The following is a 23,792-nucleotide window of genomic DNA, read 5'->3' on the forward strand; positions in this document are numbered from 1 at the left end:
TTTTTTCTTTGTTTCTTTATTTTGCACTATTCTGTTCTTTTTGCTTGTTTGTTTTTAAAGAAAAAGAACAGTGTAGCATTGGATGGGTAGGAAGGTGGAGAGGATCTAGGAGAGGGTCAGGAAATCTGGATTAGAATAGATTGTATGCAAAAAAAAAAAAACCACACACAAAAAACAAAACAGGGATTTTTGCTTGCCAATAATCACATGGTTTACCACTCAGCCATATCTACCTCAGCTCAGGTTGCTTGATAAATATACTATTATAAAATTTATATAACTTTAACTCTATATCCTATCTTGTATGTATTTAAGATTAAAAACTGTCTTAACCCGCCTTGAAATGTTAACTGAATTATTTGATAACTTTTATGAAGTCTTCAATATATTTATAAGACACTTTTTTATTTATAAAAACATTTCACTAATATTTTTAACTTATTTATGTTTGCTGTTGTTACTTCATATTTTGTTTTGACTTAGTGTCTGTAGTGCTGTTTCCCCAGATGTCTGAACTTCCTCTCTGTCCCAGCCAGACCTTCGGTATACTCCAAACACTCCTATCCGGTACACCCATTAACTTCTGCCAAAGAGATGCATAAAATTTCATACCACAGAAGTGTCAACTTTATAATTTCTCTAAATTACTGGTAATTATATTAAGTACATTGAAGGAATTAGATGTAAAAATGGATCCTGAACAATCTTAGTACATAACCAGTGTTATAAGAGCATACAAAGGCAGGAAGGGAAATACTAGCACTTAGATGTTGTTATTTATTACTACAAGATTTTGTCATGTGAGGGATGGAACCCACTGCCTTGGGTATGATAGACAAGTAATCTACCATCAATTAACACTCCAACCCAAGATGTCAGTGCTAATTCTGCTCAGCTATTCCTTGATATGTACAAGCTACAACACCCTCCAGTTGCCAGCAGAGGGTGACTGTCCTACAGAACTCAGAATACCATAATTTCCAAATGTGAGTGTGTTCACCATATTAAATGAAGCTCCTTCAGCTACAATAGTGAGAGATACGGCCTGCAGCTGTCTCCAGGGCGGAAGGCGCTCTCTGCACACAGTTAGTTCTCAAAGGCCTCCTCCATCCATTCATGTGCTACCTTGGCTCTCAGGCCATAAAAAAAACCCATATGATAAATGCAGTGGTAGAATGAGGTAGAGCAGGGGGAGCTTGAGGGAGAGATGACAGGCAAGGAAGCAGGAAGACAGAAAGGAAGGGGCGGCTTTCATGTTGTGAGCCTTTGCGGGTCTTGTGTTTTACTGCCTAGCACCTAGTGTTGAGGAAAAGAACGCTTGGTTGGATTGATAGTTAACTAACAAGGCTAAAGAACACAAACATTCAACTTCCATTAAAGCTGCTCATAAACAGCCTGTCACAAATGACCTAAGCAACCTGCTTGTATACTTTGTAGACAAAGATGATAAAGTTGTGAAGGAATGACGAGACAAACGGTCACTGGACCTGGATAAATTCTAAGACTATTATTAAGAGATGTATGAGTAGGAAAGTAAAACATGGTAAAGAAAATGCTTACTACAATGAACTAATTTACTTGTTTTATCACAGCCCTGTTTCATGGTCTCTGGTGATTAAGGTTATTTTCCTGCCTTTGTATGCAAAGAAAATCCCTCAGAAAGTCTTCGAAAAGAAAGACTCCTGTGGTCACACTTCAAGCCATTTTTACTATGATCCCAATTTGTCAAATTTTGAGACAGCAGTACATTCTTAGCTCCCTCATCACTACATATCATCCCACCCATCACAGTGGGCACCAGAATAGACAGATGACTAGGCAGTCAGTGACCATGCTGAGGAGGGGCTCCATCCCCACAGTTTGCACTTACTAGGTACATGAGCTACACATTTGGCCAGAGGAGGATCCCAGCTGACATCGGCCTGGCACTGGCTCTGAGAACTGCCTTCCAGAGTGTACCCAGCCTCACATTCCAAAGTTACATTATCTCCATAGTAATATTCTTTCTTCATATCCAGTCCCTTCTGGAATCCACTCATATCCTGAGGGAGTCTACATATCACTTCTGCAATTAGAAAAATCACAAGGGAATTAGTAGTTTGTGGTTAAATGGCTATTATAGAAACATCTGTAACCCCAGATTTTGCCCTCCACGAAATGGGGTATATTTTCAATAAAGAATTACTGTCACCCTCATAAACTTATTCTTAAATTTTCAGACTTTTATTTCTGTACACTAAGGTAACATGGGACACTTTTGATTATCAACTATGCAGCTGAAAAGTTTTAGAAAAATATCTCAGGACAACCATGTTTTTTTAATCCTTGGTCTATGTGGGTTACACCTAATTTAAAAAAAAATTACAATTTCATGCTAACTCTCTTGGTATACAACATATACTCATATTTTTGATATGGAGTAAACGTATATAGAACAAAGAAATTAGTGACCTGAGATTCTAATTTTACATACTATCTAATTTCTTTTATTTCATTTAATTCATCCTTTAAATTGCTTTCTTTTACTTTCCAGCCCTAAATATCTTCCTCAACTTCAAGCAAACCTCCTTTTCTTTTGTAATTGTCTTAAGATTTATAAAGCTATCTAGAAGTATGGTTTTCCTATATCGGAGGATTTTGATGAGCTGTTAAAAGTAGCCTTCTGATCCTCTTCAAAACAGAATCTGAGTCCGTGGAAATGAGCTAAGAAATACCTTTTTAGCAACATTTCAGTAATTTTGCTACGATGATAATGGAAAGGCACTGGTGTAAAATCTGCTTTATTGGTTAAGACAAAATGAATTATACATATAGTAAGTAAGTAAATAAATAAACCCCCAATAAAGTAATTATATATGCTTCCCACTGATGACAACTTGAGAATATGAAAAAAAATTCTAGAAAGAAGACAATAGGTTTAAGTTCTGTTAATTTTAATCAAACTATCATGATGATGACGCACATGGCTGGGACATTAGTAGTTTGGGATCTGTAAGTTTTTTGTGAAGAAGAGACTGAAGCCTGACCTAAGCTAGAGTTTATTCTAAAACCCCAGGAGACAGTAGTCCTAGATCACCTAGGAAGCTAAGTTTGTAATGGCGTTGGAAGTAAGTTATTTGTTTTGGTTTTTAAAGCAACCATTCAATTGCTTTACACCAGGGATAGTAAGAGTCCTGTTTACGACAAAATTAAGGACAGGTGAAGCTTTGGTCACATGGATACTAAGTTCTAGGGAAACCTGTCTGAAGCATGCACTATCATCTTTGGAAAAATATATGATTCTCAGTGGCTCAAAGCCACTATCAGCACCAACTGAATACACAATGGTGTCATCTCATTATACCAATAACTACAGATATCTTTTTTATACTACATCAGATGATTCTACAAGACGATTCTACCTTTTTCCAAAAACAAACAAAATTTTATCTCACTATAATCAGTTGAAATATATTTATTGTCAGTCTTACGTGTCTCTGTATTGGTTCAATACCTCACTTTCTTATGGATTGAATATTCCTAAAAAATTTCATAATAAAACATACAAATAGATATCTACTAGTTTATTTTAATAAATCTTATTTTAAATGAACATTTTATAATCAACAGAAAAGGGGAATTTAAAAAACTGGTTTGGTTTGCTTTGCTTTAGGAACTGTAAGTAAGATAAACTAGTAATGTTTTATATAGAAAACATGTACTTCAACCCATTTACTGGTTTTTGTAAGCAGATACTTTGGAAATGAAGGGTCTCTCATGATGTCAAAGACTGACTTATTATCCCCACCCTTTCCTGTGCCATAAATAAATTCTTACATTTACTTGTTTTATTTTCTTTACTACACATCATTATCATACTATTTATGTACTATATATTTTTCAAAAGTATATTTATTTTCCCATTCATTATCTGTTTTTTAACTGGAAAACTAACTCCATAAAAATATGGATGACTCTGACCTATTCCTTGCTCTTTCCACACAAACAAAGTCCTGGCACAGAAGCCTTTGTCAGATAACACCAAAGAGCAGAGAACTGGTCTATTAAATAGATCAGTGAGAAGATAAAAGAGCATGGCAATTTAAGAGAGATCAGCCTGTACAACAATTAAGTATAATTTCATCCACCTTTATATCATCCACATATTCCATACAAAATTCAGCATTAGCTTATCATGTGTTGATAAATTGTATCACAATACACATTACATAAGACATTTCTTAAAATTCTCCTAATAAAGTAGTTTAGAAAAGATGTAGACAACAGGTAATTCTATGAGGAAAAACACACTGGGAAAGAAAATCAGAAGTGCACTCCAGCCAGGCTGCCTATAAGTTAATCTTTCTACTCATTTGCACACACTGTATACTGCTGTTCCAAAGACTCTTTATTCCAGCTAAGACACAGTAACTAGCAGAGCTGCCTTTTAACTGCAACCTAAAGCAGGGGAAGCAGGGAACAGTTGGCAAACAATTTCTGTTTTTATCTCTCATTTTATCTTTTTCACTGATAGATGCTCAGGTTCCCCACTTCAGCCTAAGGATTTGCTGCATGGTACAGGCCTACCTAAGTCTTAGTTCATTTGGGATCTGAATTTAGTAGCTGGCAGGAACTCAGAAGCCAAATGTATCTAAATCTTATGACTGACAACAGGGTTAGAGGTGCTGTGAGCAACTGTCATACCAACTCCAGGCCGCTGCCACCTGTGGCACTAAACAGACATCCCCAGGAGTACAAGATCCAGAATATTCTGAGCCCTTCTGATTTCTAGCTGCTATTTCTCTTGTTCTTATCTGCAGGTCAGGAGAAGAAATGGCAAATATTTGGGACAAAATCAGGCACTGTTTTACAGAAGCATCTTATGCTAGATGGTTTAAAAAGAAAGAAATGGATGAGTGTTTGCCATTCTGGATGCCCAGTTTGTTGTTGGGTTCTATTGTCCTGAAATTTGTAATTGTTCTGGAATTTAAAAAAAAAAAAAAAAACCATTGTGGGTGGCAGGTTTCATAAATAGAAGATCCCTTAAAAATTATTCAAGATAACTGCTTTCTTGCCTACTCTTGCTTTCTACAGACCTATAGAATCTGCTACCAACAACAATAGATTCATAAACAACTAATAACTACCACGAAACACATTGCCATTGGCCACTGTGATCCCTGAGAAGATGTATAATTGGATCAACATATACGTATCTATATGCTACTACAGATTCTACTACTGGTTGGTTTTATGTATCTTGAAATGATCCTTGTCTGACTAATCATTATGTAAAGTTTTATGTTGTTCATCAAGACCTCTTTTATTTTAAGCAACAATGCATTTTCTAGTTCTAGTTTGGGATAAAAAAAATCCAAAAGAATCTATGTTTGAACTTGACATTGCGTCCTATTGCCGCCTGATACTAATGTCACTAAGTTCCTATTCTCATTTTGAACTGATCTTTCCAGAGGCTGACCTCCTTGGGAACTTCTTTTGCAATCCTTAAACAGAGTCCCTATCCAGCATTCCATCTCTGATCTCCACTCTGAGTCACACTCAGCCTTCCTCACAAATAAATGACACTTTGCTCCCAAGCTAAATATTCAGAGGGAATAGTAAATGTCCATTAGGAAGATGGCCCAGGAAAGCATCACAGGTTTCACTAAAGGGGAAACAAAGAACTAAGCATGCCATTCTAGAGACAAAGAAAAACCTTAGATGGGTGAGATCTCCAGTGATCACTACTCGAAATCTCTTTCTTAGTGTTTTTCTGACAAGTTGGCTTCTAGTGCAGCTATATTTGTTCCTTTAGATCTGTGAAGTTCCTTATAAAATTCATATTGTATCCTTATGTTTTACATAGCTGAGAAACTATGTTTTCAAACTCGTGTTTTCAGAGTTCTTTCCCACAGCTTTAAGGGCTGTCCTGAAGGTCCCTGCATTTACCATTTTTTTGCTGAAGATACAGACACACCCTTAATTCTTGGGCATGTGCTATTTCTACTTAGGAAATATCACACAAAATATATAATTCAGAATGACTGAAGCTAATCAAAGAGATTCCAAAGCAAGGAGATACTCACTTTGATTCAAAACAAAATTTCATTCATCAAACTTCTGTCAATATACCAGGCTAGAATATAGAAAAAACACTAACAGGGAGGGTATTTGGGTTAAAATACAAAAACTAATGGCATTAACTAGATTAAAGTTACTCTATATACTCACGTTCACACACAGGAACACTGTTATTCCAAATGCTTTCCACTCCATCAAGAACACAATGACTAGAAGAACTGCCTTTTAATTGATACCTAAGGAAGAAGTGGGTACTGGGCTGTAAAATGTTTTGACTAGAGTAATAACTCAATTCCCAGGTCTAGCCAAAAAAAAGCATTTAAGGATTGTGAGGATAAGAAACGAAGAGATAGGAGTGTGTGGATGCTAAGCCATTCAAACAGCACAGCTCGAAGCAGGTGGGTAAAACAGAATTGCACAGCAAAGGGACTCGTTAGGTAGCACTCCCAGCTGAAACTGCAGAAGGAAGTCAGGGCAAAGCCAGACCCTGGACTCTGACTAAGAGACACTGATCATGCTAGAGGGAAGCTGGTACTGCTCACTGTCACAACTGGAAACTCACTCTGCCAAGGCAACACCTTGCCAACTCTAGCACTGAAGAAGCAGAGTTAACTGGCAGGAAATGGAGACTGTACTTATGTCTCATAACTGTGACTGTGGCCTAGCTTAGGACAGCCAGCTCAGCTACTAAGAAAGAACTAATGTTTCTCTGGGTAATTCAGAGAAGCAGGGGCCTTATGAAGTACATGTGTATGGCATAGAAGAGACCTAAAATGTATTGTTGCTGGGGAGTTTTTGTTGTTGTTTGTTTTTCCTTTTAAAGCACTGGAACTGGAGAGAAAACTGAAAGGGGAAAAAAGCCAGTTTTTGCAAGAAGTCATCCCAAATTCTCAAAGGATGTTAAACTCCTATTGAGGGTTTAACTTTTTTTCTGAAAATGACTGCTAAATGTATTATTTACACAAACTTTCTGCAATATGTAATTTTTCTCAAAATTGCTAATGTTATTTTCTATTTAGAAAATGATTTTTTCACTTAGTGTATTACTTATATATTTAAAACCAGTAGTTATATTTGGTTTTGAATCTGTTATTTAATAAACATTGCAGTTTTCCCTTCATATCTTATGAATTCTACCAATCGTCAGTCTTTCCTGTATACAATATTAGAAGTTGTGTCTTCCCCATGCCAACCTTCTCATACTGTGGGCAAGTTCAGACGTATTTTTAATGTCCAGAAGATTAGGTTTGCTTGCACTCACCCTTTATTACAAACAAAGGACACTTTGGCCCCAAGTTGAAGATTTAGTGGAAACAGTACACGCCCATTAGGAAGCTGGTCCAGGAAAGCACCACAGGGTTTCACTGGGGGAAAAAAAAGTCAAACAGAAATAATAGCAGTATAAGTTGAATAAAAACATAAGCCACATATGTCATGCAAAATGACAGACTCTGCAATACAGGGAGACAGCTCAATAGACAGTCTAGCCCAGCTCACAGTAGAGCACTTTCTGCTTGGAGAGAACTGATCTTTGTTTGGGTGCATGATCCTAGTGTTGGATTTTTGGGCAGCTGACATATTGAGGGGAAAACAAAGTTTCAGGCATGAAAACAATTTTCCCTCAATGGTAAGCTGGATCACAGATGCAAAAGGATCCCAACTATAGGTCTGTGTGTGGAAAAAGAAAAAAAACACAGCCTTATTTATATATGACAAAATAACCTTTCTGCCAAAAGTGACAATACAATACAGACACTGTGACTACAACTGATAAATCTTGAATTTACTATTTTATCTCTAAAGTGTACACTAGGGTTACAACACTTCCAATATATTCTTTTGTTCTGTTTTGCTTTGTTTTTCAAGACAGGATTTTTTTGTGTAGCTTTGGCTATCCTGAAATTAGCTATGTAGACCAATTACATTAAGTTGCAAAATGGGGAAAACTCCCTCTCTGTCCCTGTCACACACATACGTGCACATATGCAAACACATACATACACATATATACATACATACACATACACACATACACACACACACACACACACACACACCACACCACACCAAAACAAACAAATACAACAACAACCCCAAGTCTCATTTCAAGTCAATTCCCCCTGACCTTTAGACTTCTCCACTTAAAGACGGGGTACTAATCTACAATAAATTATTTCCCTTGAGGGCTCATCTTTGACTAATACATTGTGCTGTTATATATTAAGACTAGGCTGATTAAATTTATGTCGATTCCCAGCCTCATGCTATATATTACCTATCATATCTAGGGATACGACAGACACCTTTTGTATCCTGGAACAGCTTCAGTTGAGACAGTCTCTCAAGTAAGCAACCGATTCTAGCAACACCAATGATAAGCAAGGACTGGCTCTATTCTGGAAGCATACCAGCCAGAGTCTGGCTGATACACGGTGACAGTGTCCAACAGGGCAGAGCCGGCTGTGTCAGCTCTATTTTTATAGCAACAGTAGCTCCCTTATCTTCAGCAACACTGCTTTCCTGCTCTTATTCTTCCTGAACTTCCAACATCTTTATAACCCATTTTCTATAGGAAAGCCTTTGTTCTTTGAAAACTCTGGCAGACAGGCAGACTTAGAGTTTAATCGTGGCTCTGCAAGCTAGTATCTATGTCATCATAACCTCTAAGCCTCAATATGGAGACAATAGTAACTATTCCACAGCTGTGTTTTAGAAATTAACTATGCATACATTAGATATAACTGCCCATGGATCCGTCATTTCACATTAGTAAATATTATACGTATGAATGTCAGATGGGAGCTGGAGATCACCATGTATGAAGAGAACATCACCGTGTGATACTTCCCAGGATGCATCTCATTCCTTGCTCACATTTGGCTCTGTTTCTCAATTGGAATGGCTGTGCTTACATGGTGCTTGAGCACCCACACAAACATATATCCCTTCTGGATTTCATAGTCCTTTTCAAGAAAACTTATTCATTTAACCTGCTCACCGTATTCCCTCATCCAGAACCAACCCTATCCCTGGTCCTCCAATACCCTCATGGCATTGCTGACTTCAAAGCCCAGGTCAGACTTACCCTCGAAACAGCTTGGTAACTCTGGCTTCCATTCGTTTCGAGCTTGACAGCTCACACTGCTGGCTCCTTTCATGATAAAGCCAGGTTGACATCTAAACTCCACAATATCCCTTAAGGAAAACAAGCTTCTGTTTTCAGTCACTATGACTGCATTTTCAACACGGGGAGGAGTACATTTGTTGAGTTCAATGCACTGAGGAGGAGGGCCACTCCAGACTCCAATTTGATCATCATTGCTGGTACAGTGTAAGGAGCGCTCACCCACCAGGTTAAAGAGCGGCTTCCCTCTCGCATCAGTGTTGCATTGATAGTGAACCACCATTCCATACTGAAAATCTTCTATATTAGGACTGAAGAATCCATTGGGAATGCCTGGGGGTATCTCACAAGGAATCCCTGGGAAAAGAAAGCAGAGTAAACCTAATGAATCGCTAAGCTGAAAAAATTTACACTCATTATTTTCTTTCAATACTTACTGACTTCTAGCTGAATTTTAAAATGTTGCCATTTCGATGCACACAGTAACATGTGCTCTGACTTTCCTATTTATTTCCTATAAACACATGCAGTTGACCTTTTCATTTGAAATAACTCTTTGGTCATATTAGCTGCCAGATTTTTCTTCTTTCCTATAATTTCAAAAGTTGTTGTTAAATGAAAGGAAGTTTTAAAAAGAATATCCACTAAGAAAAAATAAGAGGCAAATGAAGCAAATGAAGAAAAGTACAAAATACAATTTGAACATGCCTGCAAATATTAGAAAATTGGTGAAACTGTAGATTACTCTGTATTAAGCATTTTGAAAATGTAATGCATAAGTGAAAATATAGGCCATTAACATTCATGCAAAATATGCAAAGCTAAATTTGACTTCCAAATATAATTTCAAGTACTTTGAGACATGTTTACTATAAGGTGATTTTTATGAACTAGTTTACAAAAAACCCTAACTATTCTAGAAATGAAAATGATTCATACTGGCTGCTGTTCCTTGGGGAAGAGGGAGTCAAACCAGTAGGAGAGTTTGTGGTGGTCTTAATAAATCAAATGATAAAAACTGGAGTCCAGGGCCTCCTGAACAAGGAAGTTCTGGTAATACCTTGTAAAGAACTGTACTCTTAGAATAAATAATGACTGACACCTACTATCTCAAAAGTTGGAAATCTTCATGTACTGTAGATGGCCTAAAAAATTAAACTTCCTGAGACAAAATCAAAATAGTGTCATTTGGGCAGTGTCCTGGAGTCTCATAGAAAAAAGAAAACTATTGTCTGAGGAGTGTGGGTTATTGCTGTGTTTTAAATATTGGTAATGCTCCCACACAACAATGTACCAGAGGCTTGGTCTACCTGTGACAAGATGGCAATAGAGCTTTTTAGAGGAGTGGCCTACTAGGAGATCCTTAGGTCAGTGAAGGTGTGCCCTTAAGGAGATGTGGAACCCTGACTAGTTCTCTCTGTGCTTTGGCTCCTTAGCTTCTGATAGGAGTAGTTTTGTTCTTCCATATCTCCTGCCATGAGGTGCTGCCTCAGCAGGGGCCCTGAGCCCCTAGAACTGGACCCTCAAAACTGAGCTGAAATAGTTTCTCACAGAAGTGAGATATCTCAATGATATCATTATACTGAGAAGCAACTGACTTCATTAATTTTGTGTCTGATTCCTTTATGTTCACTCACCTGCTCTCCTCCTCTCCTCTTCCCACGAGCAGGGTAGGGTAAGCAACCAAACAGAGTCTGTCCAATCTAGCTTGTTCCCCTTAACAGAAAAATCATTGTCCCAAACCTCCAATCACTTTGTCCCTGTAACTCAGTCTGATCTGTTGTTGTATCAGGGTTCTAGCAGGCTGTGTCGTATAGATATAGTATAGTAGAGATATGGTCACCAGTCTCTAGATGCCAATTAAAGAGAGGGTCAAAAGCAGAGAACGGAGAGTTATTGAAAATGAACACACAAGGAAATGAAACAGATAGGGTGGACCACTGACCCCAAAGCTTGCCTTCTAAGTACTGACAGAAGCTTCGGGTTTAAACAGAGTAAGAACTGGGACAAATGGCAAGAGTTATTTACAGTCAAGCAGCCATGGTCCTTCCTACCTGTTCTAGGGATAGTTTCCTTTCACTGATCATTGTCTCAGCCCTGGCTTTACAAGATGGTCTGAAGAAGTCCTTACTGTGTGAGAGAGCAAGATGATTCTTTGGAGATTACTCCTGTCTCAAGGATAGTCTCAGTGTCTGGCTAATTGTTTCATCCAGGTATGGGGGTAAGGTGGAAGGAGTCTGTCCCTAACAGTTTCACAGATTCAGAGTCTAACAATTTGTCTAGCTATTCCTTGCCCACTTCTGCATTATACCGAACATCCTGAGACTAACAGATAAAATATTTTGGGGGTATATTAACTTAATATAACCCTAATAAAAGACTAAGAATATCATCAGACAGCATCTGGAGTCTATAGAAGTTTCTCCACTTTGCTTCAAGCCCACCTACTTAATATTTCCACCAATGTATTTTAAAAGTGCCTTGATTATAACTTTCCTTATTTTTTTTAATATAGAAACTTTGTGACAGAAATTTCCAGAAAAGAAGCTATATATGCCGAGATTGGTTGAGTGATTAGAATTCCAGTACTGCAGAAATTGGGATGTTGCAAGTCCAGAGGCTAATTACATACTTTGGGTTAGTTCTAGCCCCCAAGAACAAGGAGTCCTTCCCTACTGACATCTTGTGACTAATAGACAGAAGCTTTTTAGAATCTACTAACTTAGCACTCCATGAGCTTCCACCAACCAAAATGCTAAGACTGTTACCAGATATCATCTTAGGTCATTAGAAAAGCTTTTCCCATCTCATTTTAACTGCTGGTCTAATATACCCAATAGTTTACTTAAAACTTCAAGAAACTGCTTCTACACTGAAACATGAAATTTGGGGAAATCTAAATCTCTTTTACTGGGCCATAGTTGGTTCAAATTAGCTCCCACATAAACTATCTCTTGTTCACTCTAAAATAAGATACATAGCTTTTGGAATGGAAACTTCATCAAGTGTTGCCATATTAAATCATGGAATTTGGAGCAACCTAAATCTGTGTTCCCCAGTCATGGTCGTTCATGTTTGACTCCAAAATAAGCTCTCTTTTCTGCTTTAAGGTGAGAGTTGTATGTATGGTGTGGACAGGAGCACAACTTCTACCCCATTTTCCCCAAACTCAAGCTTAAATAAAATTATCTCCAGTAATCTGTCTCCTGTGTTTGATTTTTTTTTTAAAACAAGCAACGGTGATAGCAGGAACTGTGGTATAAAGGAATGACATACACTCAGGTGGCATTACACAGAGAGAATGGAGGGATAAAAGTATGCACAACACTGAAGAATAATGAAGAACTTTCTGAGTCTAACAAAAGATATCACAGAATTATAGATTCAAAAAGCCATATAAACTTTAGCAACAATATTCAAATAATTCTTCATGTAGACACATCAAAAAGATATAAAATCTAATTCTACCATCCTTCATAGCAGCCTTGAAACAAAGACAATGACTAAAAAGAACCAAAGGAGAAAATGATTCGACAATGAAAGTTCCAGATCTATAAAATACAAAAGAATTTCAAAATAATTTTTCAGACTGGAGAACAATAGTTTCATAAGAACTGACAGAGCCACAGTAAGGAGGGATGTTACCTAAAGAGCTCTGGGGGGGCAAACTTTAATGTACGGTATTCAATGAGTAGATCAGAAACAAGATAGAAATTATTTTATTTTCTGTTTGCTCTAAGAGTACATGGAACCCATGAAGTCACAAAGGTCAGTCTGTGTGAAAAGAAGGCCTTCTCTGTGACACTAACCTATGGAATAAATCGCTACTGGAATCCCAGGCAATCAGGCAAATTTCTATTAATTAGTGGGCCAGTGAAAGCAGGCATGAATTCTAAGAGAACATGCATGTGAGTAAAACTACTGTAAGATGTAGGGTCAGAAGAGCTATTCAGTGTCTCTTATCTAGCTGTCCCATGGAAAAGTGGTCACCAGGGATGGTTATTTTATTTAGATATCTATAACAACCACAATGAAGAAGTCGGAGAAAATCAGATCAAGAATTACCTTCAATGATGACTAATTTCTACTTCTGGTACGAGAAAACTATAGAGTAAATTCTAATTATCCATGGGTATACATTCCAAAACTGCCAGTAGATGCCTAAAATCTTGGCTAGTACCAGGCACTATGATAATATTTAATTTATAAATGTCACACAGTAAAATTATAATACTAAATAGAAGAATTATAACTACACTGTAGTAAGCTATATAAATATGGCATCTTTCACGAAAATCTTAATATGCTTTATTCATCTTCTTTGATAATATATGACTAATGAATGAATGAAGTGAATGGCAAAGTGTCTAGCACTAGGCTGCCAGCTAAGGATTATTAACACAAGATAACTAGAGTCGTTTGATAAATGGCTAACGAACAATTTCATACCTGCAGTGTGAATAGATACACTGAAAAAGATCTCTTTACCCTCAGTGGGATAGTGTTGAATAGAAAAGGGCAGCATAAGGGTTCGTCACACTTTTTACAGTGATGCATAACAGTAAAACTTAAGAATTATTTATTTCTAAAATTTTCTATCTAAGATTTTTTTTTGGACCGGTTGATCGTGGGTAACTTAAACCACAGAAAGTAAAAGTATAGCCAAGTAAGTCTGCTGTATTCAAAATGGATGCCAAGGCAGCCAAATTAATTGCAAGGTAAATACAAACAATTTTCTGCTATGAAAATAACATCTCGTGAAGCATGAAGAAGTAGCATAAAAACGACAGTGGCAGGAAACTAGAGTCGCACAGTTGGAGTTGTCTGTAGTCCTGGGGACCTGGGAAAAGTACAGTTGACATTAGACCGTAGTAAACAAAGGAATTATTGCCTTCATAACAAATGGAATTTACCAGTGCTAGTTGTGGTAACACATGACAGTAAGATACTCTGAAGAGGTGGAGGAATGATGATCAATTCGTCTGAATCTAGCCTAGGCTACACCTTTCAACAGCCATATCAGTTTAGAAGTAAAAACTTAATGCTTTCTTATTTGTTCAAGGGCAATACACTGAATTAAAAACTTAAGATTTAAGCTATTGTGGGTTTGATTATAGGAACTAGTACAGTATTCTCTAACAAATGAAAATACAGCAATACAGAGAAGATAGTGTGATGAGGAGACAGGTAGTGATACAGCGAATGATGTCATAAACCATAAAAGTAGAAGAAAAAAAAAAACCAGATTCTCTCTCTTGGCTTCCAGAAGAAACCAAGCATATTACTAATATCTTGACTTGAGTATTTTGGCCATCAAACTACAGGATAATAAATTCCTCTTTTTTAAGCTACCAAGCTTGCAACAACTTGTTATCTGACCTTTAGAGAATGAATATATATACCTTCTATACTCTCATCAGTAACTAAGAGAAAAACAGAGGAAAACAAAAATTTATTCTAAATCATTTTCCTAAATCACATTCATAGAAAATTACACAAAACCACTATTCATTATTTTTAAGAACATTATACTACTTTATCAAATCTGTCCCTATTCTGAACCATAAAATATGACTCAGTATGTTTCAAAGTAAACTAGTAAAAAATAATACACTGGGAAATCACCCAATACTTAGAAATTAAGTATCACACTTTTAATTACCCTGTCAGAAACTTTTGTGCACAGTAGTAATAGACAAATAACTGTTTGGAAAGTAAATAAAACAGTTTGAACCACATGTACAGGTTTAAATGTGCATTATAAAAATTAAAAGTTTAAAACAAATTACTTTATCTGTGCTCTTCCCAGCCTTGAGCAGTCTGAAAGACCATGTTTGCCACACAGGACCTTAACACCTAGGTGAATCCAGCTGGTTTGTTTACTCTTGCAACTTCCTGCAAGAACTTAGAAGAGACTGCCTCCTTCAGCTTTGCAACTGAAACAAAGGATGGGTTCAGGTGGGCTTTCCCTATATAAACGCAGTGCTGAACATTCAACTTTGAGCCTTGACCCCATGTTTCTTTCACCCCTCCATCTCCTTTTCATTTCCAGCCCCCCATTCAGGTGAACCCAGTTCACCCATGGCCACTGGCGGCTACACTTATCAGTCGCATCATAAATTTAGGAGTGGAGAAGTACATAAAGTTGAGGTGAAAGAAAATAATACGTCTGGAATAAAAATTAAAAATAGACATACACTAGGTAAAACTCAACAAAGTTGAAGATTGTTTGTGAAGAGCTTAACAGAATTGATAAATCTCCAGCAAAACTGACCACAGAAACAGAAGACATTAGAACCAATATCTCAACTTTGCATCACTATAGAATCTATAGACATCAGAATGGTGAGTAGATGCAATGATAAATATAATGCTGATAATTAAGAAAACAAAAAGAGATGAGTAAATGCCTTAAAAACAAAACTTATCCCAAATTAATTCAGTAAACCATTAAGTATAATTTGCTATTTTTAGTTATTATGAAAATAAAGTCAGCAATTAAAAATTTAATAACCATAACTTCCCCTCCCCCAGATCTAGACTACTCCATTACTAAACCCACTGAAACATGTAAGCAAAAATAACATTATTATTAAACAAATTATTCTAGAGAACAGGAAACAATAATGTCAAGAACATTTTATGAGGCCAACATAATGTTGATGCCTAAACTAGACAATGGCACTAAAAGAAAAAAAGCTAGTTATAACCTAGTATTTCTTGGAACATAGATGCAAATATACTAACTAAAATTAGAAAACTGATATCAGCAATATTTAAGCAGGGTGATACAATGACCAAAATGGGGTTTTACAAGCTGATTTTTGAATATTAAATCAACTTTATAATGCTAAGATTAAAAAATATTAGCAATCACACGTATATTTGCACACGTACAAATGTAGAAGATAATAATATACAATATATCAGAACCAAGATAGGTTTATTTTACAAATTCAGTTGGTTAGCCTTTTAAAGTCAATGCAACATATTAACAAAATGAAAGAGAAAAAAAGATATGATTATTTCATATGTGTAGAACTTATAACTAAAACACACAACAAGGGCAAATCTTTCAGCAAATTAGAAATAAAGGAGAATGTTCTTAATCTTAATGTTTTATCTGATCATTTATCTGTTAAATGACTGGACTCAGACTTGGAAGTAGAAAAGAACAGTCTATGTCTTTTGGCAATTTGGTTCTGATATTTTTTTTTAACTTCATTCTCTTAGCTAAAAATTTGACATATTCTGCAGCCTCCTCATTTTCTTTAGTGCACTGGTTCCTTAGAGCAAAACTATGTCATTTGTGTGGCAGAACACCTGGAGTATTAAGACACTAAATCTTGGGTGCTTTGACCCTAGGCCTCTTACCATTTTAAAGAGGGTTCTGACAACATATCAGCAGACATCATCATCTGCTTTCATCAGAGATTGAAAATGTACAGATTCTGCCAGCTCTTTTGATCCCAACCACAACCACAGAGGCACAGTATTATCTGTTGGTCCAGAATATCCTTCTCTCCTTTTTTATACAAGAACTAAGTTGGGAACAGTCAGCGGGGGCCTCATCCTCAAACAGACTTGCACCTCTTCTTTTCAGTTCTCCTTGGTCTATAACAAGAATGCCCCAGTCACAAGTCCTTTGTCTTTCCCACACTGATTCAGACCACATAACCAGGGTGTGAGCAGCTCCTTCTGGGGCCATGCACCTCTCATAGACAGCACAAAATTTGTGTTCACTGTCCAGGAGGGATACTCAGTCCAGATAATGTCTTCTTTAAAAAACTGCAGTCAGTAAATGCTTTAAGATGACCTCTAAAAATCTAATGTTATCTCTTGTAGTCAATACATACTGGAGGCTGTAACAAATGTATACACTAAAGACCCAAGGAAGTAAATATTTCAAAACAGAAAGTTTAAAAAAAGTGCCCATTGCTGGGTACAAGGCCAAAATTCGCATGTGTATGCCTGTAAATTTGCAGGTTTATGCCTCTAGTAGAGCATGCATGAGACCCTGGGTTCAATCTCAGTTCTACAAAAATTATACAATTCAAGAGAAATTTTAAAATACATGCATAAAATAGAAAGAAAAATTTCAACTTACGGTCACAAATAGGTGCCTCAGCATCCCACTCGACATTTTGATCAGAGATGATGCACATAGCAGAGGAGGAACCAAGGAGGCGGTATCTACACACAGGATAAAGAATACCAGGTAAGATGTAAGTAATTGTCTGCTTAGGTTGACTATTCCCAGAGATTACTATCTTAGGCGCTTCAGGATATTTTTTTCTTGTCAACAAAAACCTTACAACCTCTTTTGGACTTTTTAAATCCTTCTTCATTCTTTCCTAACTAAATGAGATTTCTCTTTTTATTACCTTACTGCACAAGCTGTAGTAAATTATAGTTATTTCCTATAAGTCTTATATTTAAAGATATTACAAGTATCTTGAAAGCAAAGGAAACGTTCTGTGTATTTGTGTATATTATTTAATATGAATTCATTTATACTGTGTACACATTAATGTGAATAGTTAGATAAGGGACTGCTTCATCAGCAAGATTCAGCAAAGAAACTCAAATCTGAGCAGGAGCTGAACAAAGACTTAAAACAGCAATAATTAATGTTAGCAAGATTTAATGTGCTATAAACTGTATATCACAAAATTAAAACAATTCATGATGCATTTCACAGCAACTGAACTCATTCTTATTTTATTAGTTTCACACATAAACATTCCACCTTCTTTTCCTATGAAAAAGAGACTTTGTTGGTATGTCTGTTTTCTTTATTTGATACAGGGTTTCTTGTGTAGCCTTGGCTGTCCTGTAACTTGTTCTACAGTTCAATATGGCCTCAGACTCAGAGATCTTACCTCTGCGTCCCATGTGCTAGGATTAAAACCTAGCACCATCATCACCTGGCAGAAAAAATAAGACGTTTACAGAATTTTATATGTGTAGGCTTCTGTATTTCCCACAGTGTCAAGATCTACAAGACTCTTTCCTCTCCAAGTTGCTTTGGTCATGGTGTTTCATCACAGCAACTGTTCTCCTAACACGTGGTGGGAGGGGGGCATAATATACAACCTGAAAATTAATATTAGTAATTACAATTGCTCTTTAAAAGACTTTATATTCAGAGGACAGTTAGGCTAGGCGCCTGTCTGCAAGCATAACAGAGTATCATTAATAGTGTCAGGGATCGGTGCTTCTCAATGGAATGGGTCTTTACTTGCGCCAGTTATTTGGCCCTTCCTTCAGTCTCTGCTTCATCTTTGTCCCTGCATTTCTTTTAGACAGGACAAATTTTGTGTCAAAAGTTTGTAACATTCAGGATTTCACTCTGTGTTGAGCAATGAGGAGAACTAACATTAGCACATACGTTGTGAGGACTTCATGCTTTACACGTTCAAAGAGGAATTTGAGGCTGAGGTATGTTCCCTAAATGATATGTTGATCATATAAACTCCTGTTCCTTGTCACTGTGACGTCATTTGGAAATAGGGTCTTTGTAAATGTAGCTAAGCTAAAATTGGGGACTTTAGAATGGATCCTAATCCAACATAACCAGTATCACTATAAAAAGAGAGAACACTGGATATAAACACATACAGAACAACATATACACACAGATACAGACAGAAGTAACCACGTAGATGGACACAGAAATTAGAGTTGTATTATACAGACCCAGAAGGCCTGGAACTCCCAGAAGCTGGAAGAGGCAAGGAAGATCCCACTCCTAAAAACATCAGAGGGAGCAGGGTCCTGATAACACCTTATTTTGGACTTGTAGACTCAGAATAAAACTCTTAATAATTTTTCTTACTTGAAAACATTCTGTGGTTCTCATGTTAGTAACCTTGGTAAACTAATAAAAGCTGTGAATTTGAGGCCTGTTCTTCCTCAGAGCTCCCTGGGCTTCCCTTTCTTCTAGAAACATCCACACTGAATTTAAGAAGTCTGTGTGCTTAGACCGCACTGTCTCACCCAGTGAGTGCCTCACTTTCTATACATGTTTCCATAGTTAGAAACATCCCCTAAAGTCTCAGAGTTAAAAGCTTAGTCTCCCAGGCTATGATCTTATTGGGATGTGGTAGAATCTTTAAGAGGTAGGCCTTAAGGGACAAAATTAGGACATCAGTGTTTCTTGCTTCTTTTTTCTTCATGGCAACTATAAGGTGAATGGGACTTCTTTACCATGTTCCTGTTGTGATGGACCAAAGCAAGAGAGTCAAGAGAACATGAATGAAACTTCTGTAATTATGAGGTAAAATATACCTCTCCTCCTTTTAATTCTTTACCCCAATTTATTTTGCTTATTCAAGAGGGATGACTTTTCCACAAAATCATGTTATACTTCTATTCATCTCAATCACGAATTAAACAATCATGTTCAAGCCTTTTAAGGTAGAAAACACTGTGATGGTGTTGCTTTGTGGTACAGCACTTGTCTAGCATATTTAGAGCCTTAAGTTCAACCTGTAGCACAGACACCACAGAACACAACACAAACCAACACCAAATAAGGAGGTAACAGATTAGATGTCTTTCTTGAGATCTCACTAGAAAGTAGTACTGCTATTCCAGAACTTCTTGAATGAAGACATGTTGCCAACTCACCCTTCATTACAAGAATAAGTAATACGGGATCCAAAATTGGTGTCTGTGTGTACATGTACCAGGCCATTCAGAGGATCTGAAGGAGTTGTACATTTTTTACCTATGAAAAAGAAACAGAATTTTGGAACCAAGTATAGTAAACTGAACTTTCTGTAGTTTATGAATTTCTAACCTGATTATAACTTACTGTAAAATATATACATATAATTGTAATATTTCAAAGGTTTTGCCACTTTGGGGAAATTCATCAGACACTAGTTTCCAAAAGAATTCTCATCCAAGTTTTTTGTTATATTCACACAGTGACGCCCTAAAACATGTATACTTCTTGTATTACCAAAGCATTTCTCTAACTATTCCAATTCACAGGCCTCAAAGTCTGAAATTTTTTCATCTCTTAGTTATTAATACACTTTGCTTCAGAATCATTAATTACTTAATGACCCTTGTGCAAAGTTAGCCACCCTAAGTGAAATATCCTCAGGATATTTTCTCTTAATCATGCCCTGTGGCAATCATTCCTATTAAATTTATTAACAATTGAAAAGACAGAATCCCAGAGGAAACAGATTTGACTGACAAGAATGATCCACATGTACTATATACCTTAGATAAGATTATTAATGGTGTATCATAATCCAAATTCCAGACAAACTGAGGCAGACTCTACTATTTGTCACAAAGGAGCCTCTTCTGCAGTTACTCACGTATACACTTGTCTTCAGCACTTGTCCAGGTTGAGTTTTGTTGGCAGGTGATGGAGAACGGCCTCCTGATATATCCTGGCCGACATTCATACCTCAAAGATGTTCCAATGGGAAACATGGATTCATCAGTTTGGTTTAAAAGTCTGGCAAAATGAATCTGTGATGGGGCAGGGCATTGACCTGGAGAATAAGACACATCAACATTGCATTGGATGGAAGAACTTGCGCCATCCCTCATCACTGCCAGTTCTCCAGCTATGATGGACCACGATCCTCCTCTCTGGCATTCAGGATGGGATCAGTACTATGGTCAAGGGGGAAAAATAATAAAATTCAAAAAAATGAAACTGCATTTCATTTTGTTAATGTATCTTCCAATACGTGTTTTGATTTAACTTCTAGACTTGGTTATTTTCCTTTAAGGCTTAGTAGCATTAATTTAATTGGCAGACAGAGTCAAATAATGTGTTACCAATAATTATCTGTTAGAAAAAAAAATCATTTTAATTTAATTTTGGAAATACTACATTTTTGTTATGGCTTCTTTTCCTCCTAATACTTTCACTTAATAGTCTGCTTATTCTACTAGATGCTAAAAATGTCATATTTAAATATTCTACTTTATTGCACAGTTCCCTATTTCTGTTCATTATACCTACTTTTTATTTTATATATTGTATCAATAGAACATCCAAATTTAAATTGTTATATTTCATAAAAGGTTAATTTTTATATCTCAAATTTTCGCAGTAAATCTTGTTTCATTTTCTATTTCATTTTTGAAATCAAACTAAGTAGAATAGGATTTTTAATACTCAATGTATCAATTGTTTGATTTGTGTGTTTGTGTGTGTGGTTGGTATGGATGCATATAGCCATGGTTTTTCATGCGTGTGTTTGCATATGCATGTTTGTAAGTGCAAATGGAAGCCTGAAGGCGACGTTGGAAACTCTCCTTTATCACTGTTCCCATTCTCCATACTTCAGGAAGACATTCTGCTAAGATTCTGCATAAGCAATTATCAGTTAAAATGAAGTGCATACAATAAAACATAAACAATGCACAAGACTTTAGGGAAGTCTTCCTCTAAGACAGTTCTGACTGAAGAGGAAGGAAAGGGGAATTAGAACTTCCAAGGTGGCTAAAATGGGCACTCTATTTTGCTCTTAACCATTTAATATGTAAATTGTACTGTCCTTTCTACTTGCAAATATTTCATTGCACCTAGAGGCTTCCTAGCTTTTCACATCTTATCCTGGAGTGGGAGTGGAAGGACCTTCCTTAAATCTGGGACTCAAGGTAGTTGATGAGGATTTGGGGTGGGGGGTGTTGGTATCAGGCTTGGAACCCAGTGACATCATATCTAGGCGACCCTCACATCGTTGCCAAGGCAACCGCCATACATTCCCAGAATCCACCTAGCTACCTCACCATTACCTGGGAGAGGCTATGTCACCGCCCATATAAAACAGGCAGAACTGCCTGACCTCCCTATCCTCTCTCTCTTCTCTCATCTTCTTCCCCTCCTTCTCTCCTCGCCCCATCTTTGCCCTATCTCCTGAATGAACCCCACTTGGAACCGTTTGGTGTAGTGTGGTCTGTTCTAAGCCGCGTGCGGAAACGTCTATCAGGAGATAAAGTACACAGTCCCAGGACAAAACAGTTGTCAAGTGAGAACTGTATCCCTGGGCCTGTTTGTCTGAGCCTTTGGAGCAAATGCAGAGGTAATGTCTCCAAGATAGAAATAAATTAAGGAGCAAGAATTGGGTTAGACACTTGACATCACCAATTAAATAGCAATACCACGAAAGACATCAGTATCTCCATTTCACAGATACGAAAACACAAAAACACAGGAACTTTCCTCACAAAACCAAATTCTAGGATTAGAAATTGCATTTCTCACATTTATGCAGCCCCCTGCCCCCCCCACCCCCCACCCTTTCTCTCACTACAATTGGCTCTACACTCAGCACAGACAAGTACAATGTACCTAATGAAGGCAAGCCGCTGGGAGACCAAGCGTTCCTGCCGCCTGAGAACAACACAAGATCTGGGTTGAGCGCGCTCCAGGCTCACTCATGGGAAAGGGGCGCTGGGCACCCACAGGGACCCCAGACCGGCTTTAGAGTCTGTGCTGAGCCTGTTTACCGCGGGTCTCAGGTGAACTGTGCATCCGTGCCTCCCCGTAGCTCACCCCAAGTAAATGGCAGCAAGAACAGCAGCAGGACAGCCAGCAGGACTCTTCTGTGGCAGAAGGCTTCACGGCGCCCCGCGGGGTCCAGAGGTTCTGAACGCCGAGAAATCGCCTCCATTGCTCTGATCCGTCTCAAACACAGCCTTAGCGGCTTAGCGGTGAGGAAAGCAGCCCCACCCAGAGTGCCGAGAAATGGCGCTGGGTTCCGGAATAAAGCTTTCAGCACAGCTTCCTCTGGTTGGGCTGGGTGGGGCCTTGTTTACTCCAAACTCCAGGGATTTCCGTGGAATTTATCCCTTGGGAGATTGATTCAGCAACGCACACTCGGTATCAATACCTGGTAAGTCAGCTCCCGAAAGTTCTCCCATTTGTAAGCACCTTCCACTCCAAAGAAAACAAGGCATTATGGGAACTTGGTTTGCATGTAACCCTGCCTTACTCCTTTTTTATTTTTTTTTAAATCCGCAAGGGTGGAGCCTAACCCTAACCTGCAACCGTTTTTTTAAAACAGTGAGCGGACAGTTGCAGACCCTGTCTAGTGTACAGTAAGAACCTATCTTTTTGTGATGAATTCGGTTGTAACATGCCGCTGGAAACAAAAAAATGAAAGCAGTGAGTTAAGCAGACAAATTTTATAAATACGTAGAGGTAAAAAACCACCACTCTCATCTTAAAAGGAATAAGAGTTTATTCTGAAGCTATTCTGAGTGATCACGGCCCTGGAACAATGATTTAGGTTACCCCGAATTTCATGTTCCAACGTGGAAGCAGTTTCACAAAGCTTTTATGGTTTTACAGAGCAGAGAAAGTCATAAATGAAGGCAAGCTTAAAACACATTGGTGGGTACATCCAAGGAGCAGACGGGGGGGGGGGGGGGGGGGGGGGGGGGGACTTTTCAATAGGCTCACGATGCTATCTAATGGCACTCGGCTTCTGGATTGGTAGAAGCCAGTTGCCTGGTAAGTCGGTAGATTCTAAAAGGTTGTTGGTGGGTTTCGTTTGTTTGGTTGGTTTTCTATCTAATGTGTCAAGAAGTTAGTTTTGACTTAGCCCAAGATAAGGTAATTATT

The 23,792-nt window shown here is 37.6% G+C and overlaps 1 protein-coding gene across 5 annotated transcripts in view; it reads right to left on the reverse strand.

Moving 5' to 3' along the window:
- The window catches only part of LOC143443754 (complement component receptor 1-like protein), a 41,612-nt gene extending 18,476 nt beyond the window's left edge, over window positions 1–23,136 (reverse strand). For all 5 annotated transcript variants that reach the window (XM_076941659.1, XM_076941661.1, XM_076941662.1 and 2 more), the window contains exons 1-8: window positions 22,722–23,136; window positions 20,524–20,703; window positions 19,817–19,916; window positions 17,292–17,377; window positions 9,146–9,541; window positions 7,322–7,424; window positions 6,211–6,296; window positions 1,871–2,065 (exon numbers count right to left, since the gene is read on the reverse strand). In XM_076941659.1, the coding sequence (XP_076797774.1) occupies window positions 1,871–2,065; window positions 6,211–6,296; window positions 7,322–7,424; window positions 9,146–9,541; window positions 17,292–17,377; window positions 19,817–19,916; window positions 20,524–20,703; window positions 22,722–22,839 (1,264 nt within the window). In that variant the 5' untranslated portion in view covers window positions 22,840–23,136. The remainder of the gene's footprint in view (window positions 1–1,870; window positions 2,066–6,210; window positions 6,297–7,321; window positions 7,425–9,145; window positions 9,542–17,291; window positions 17,378–19,816; window positions 19,917–20,523; window positions 20,704–22,721) is intronic.
- Between the last annotated feature and the right edge of the window lie 656 nt (window positions 23,137–23,792).

Source organism: Arvicanthis niloticus, chromosome 10 (assembly GCF_011762505.2).
Source record: "Arvicanthis niloticus isolate mArvNil1 chromosome 10, mArvNil1.pat.X, whole genome shotgun sequence".
NCBI classification, from domain to species: Eukaryota; Metazoa; Chordata; class Mammalia; order Rodentia; family Muridae; genus Arvicanthis; species Arvicanthis niloticus.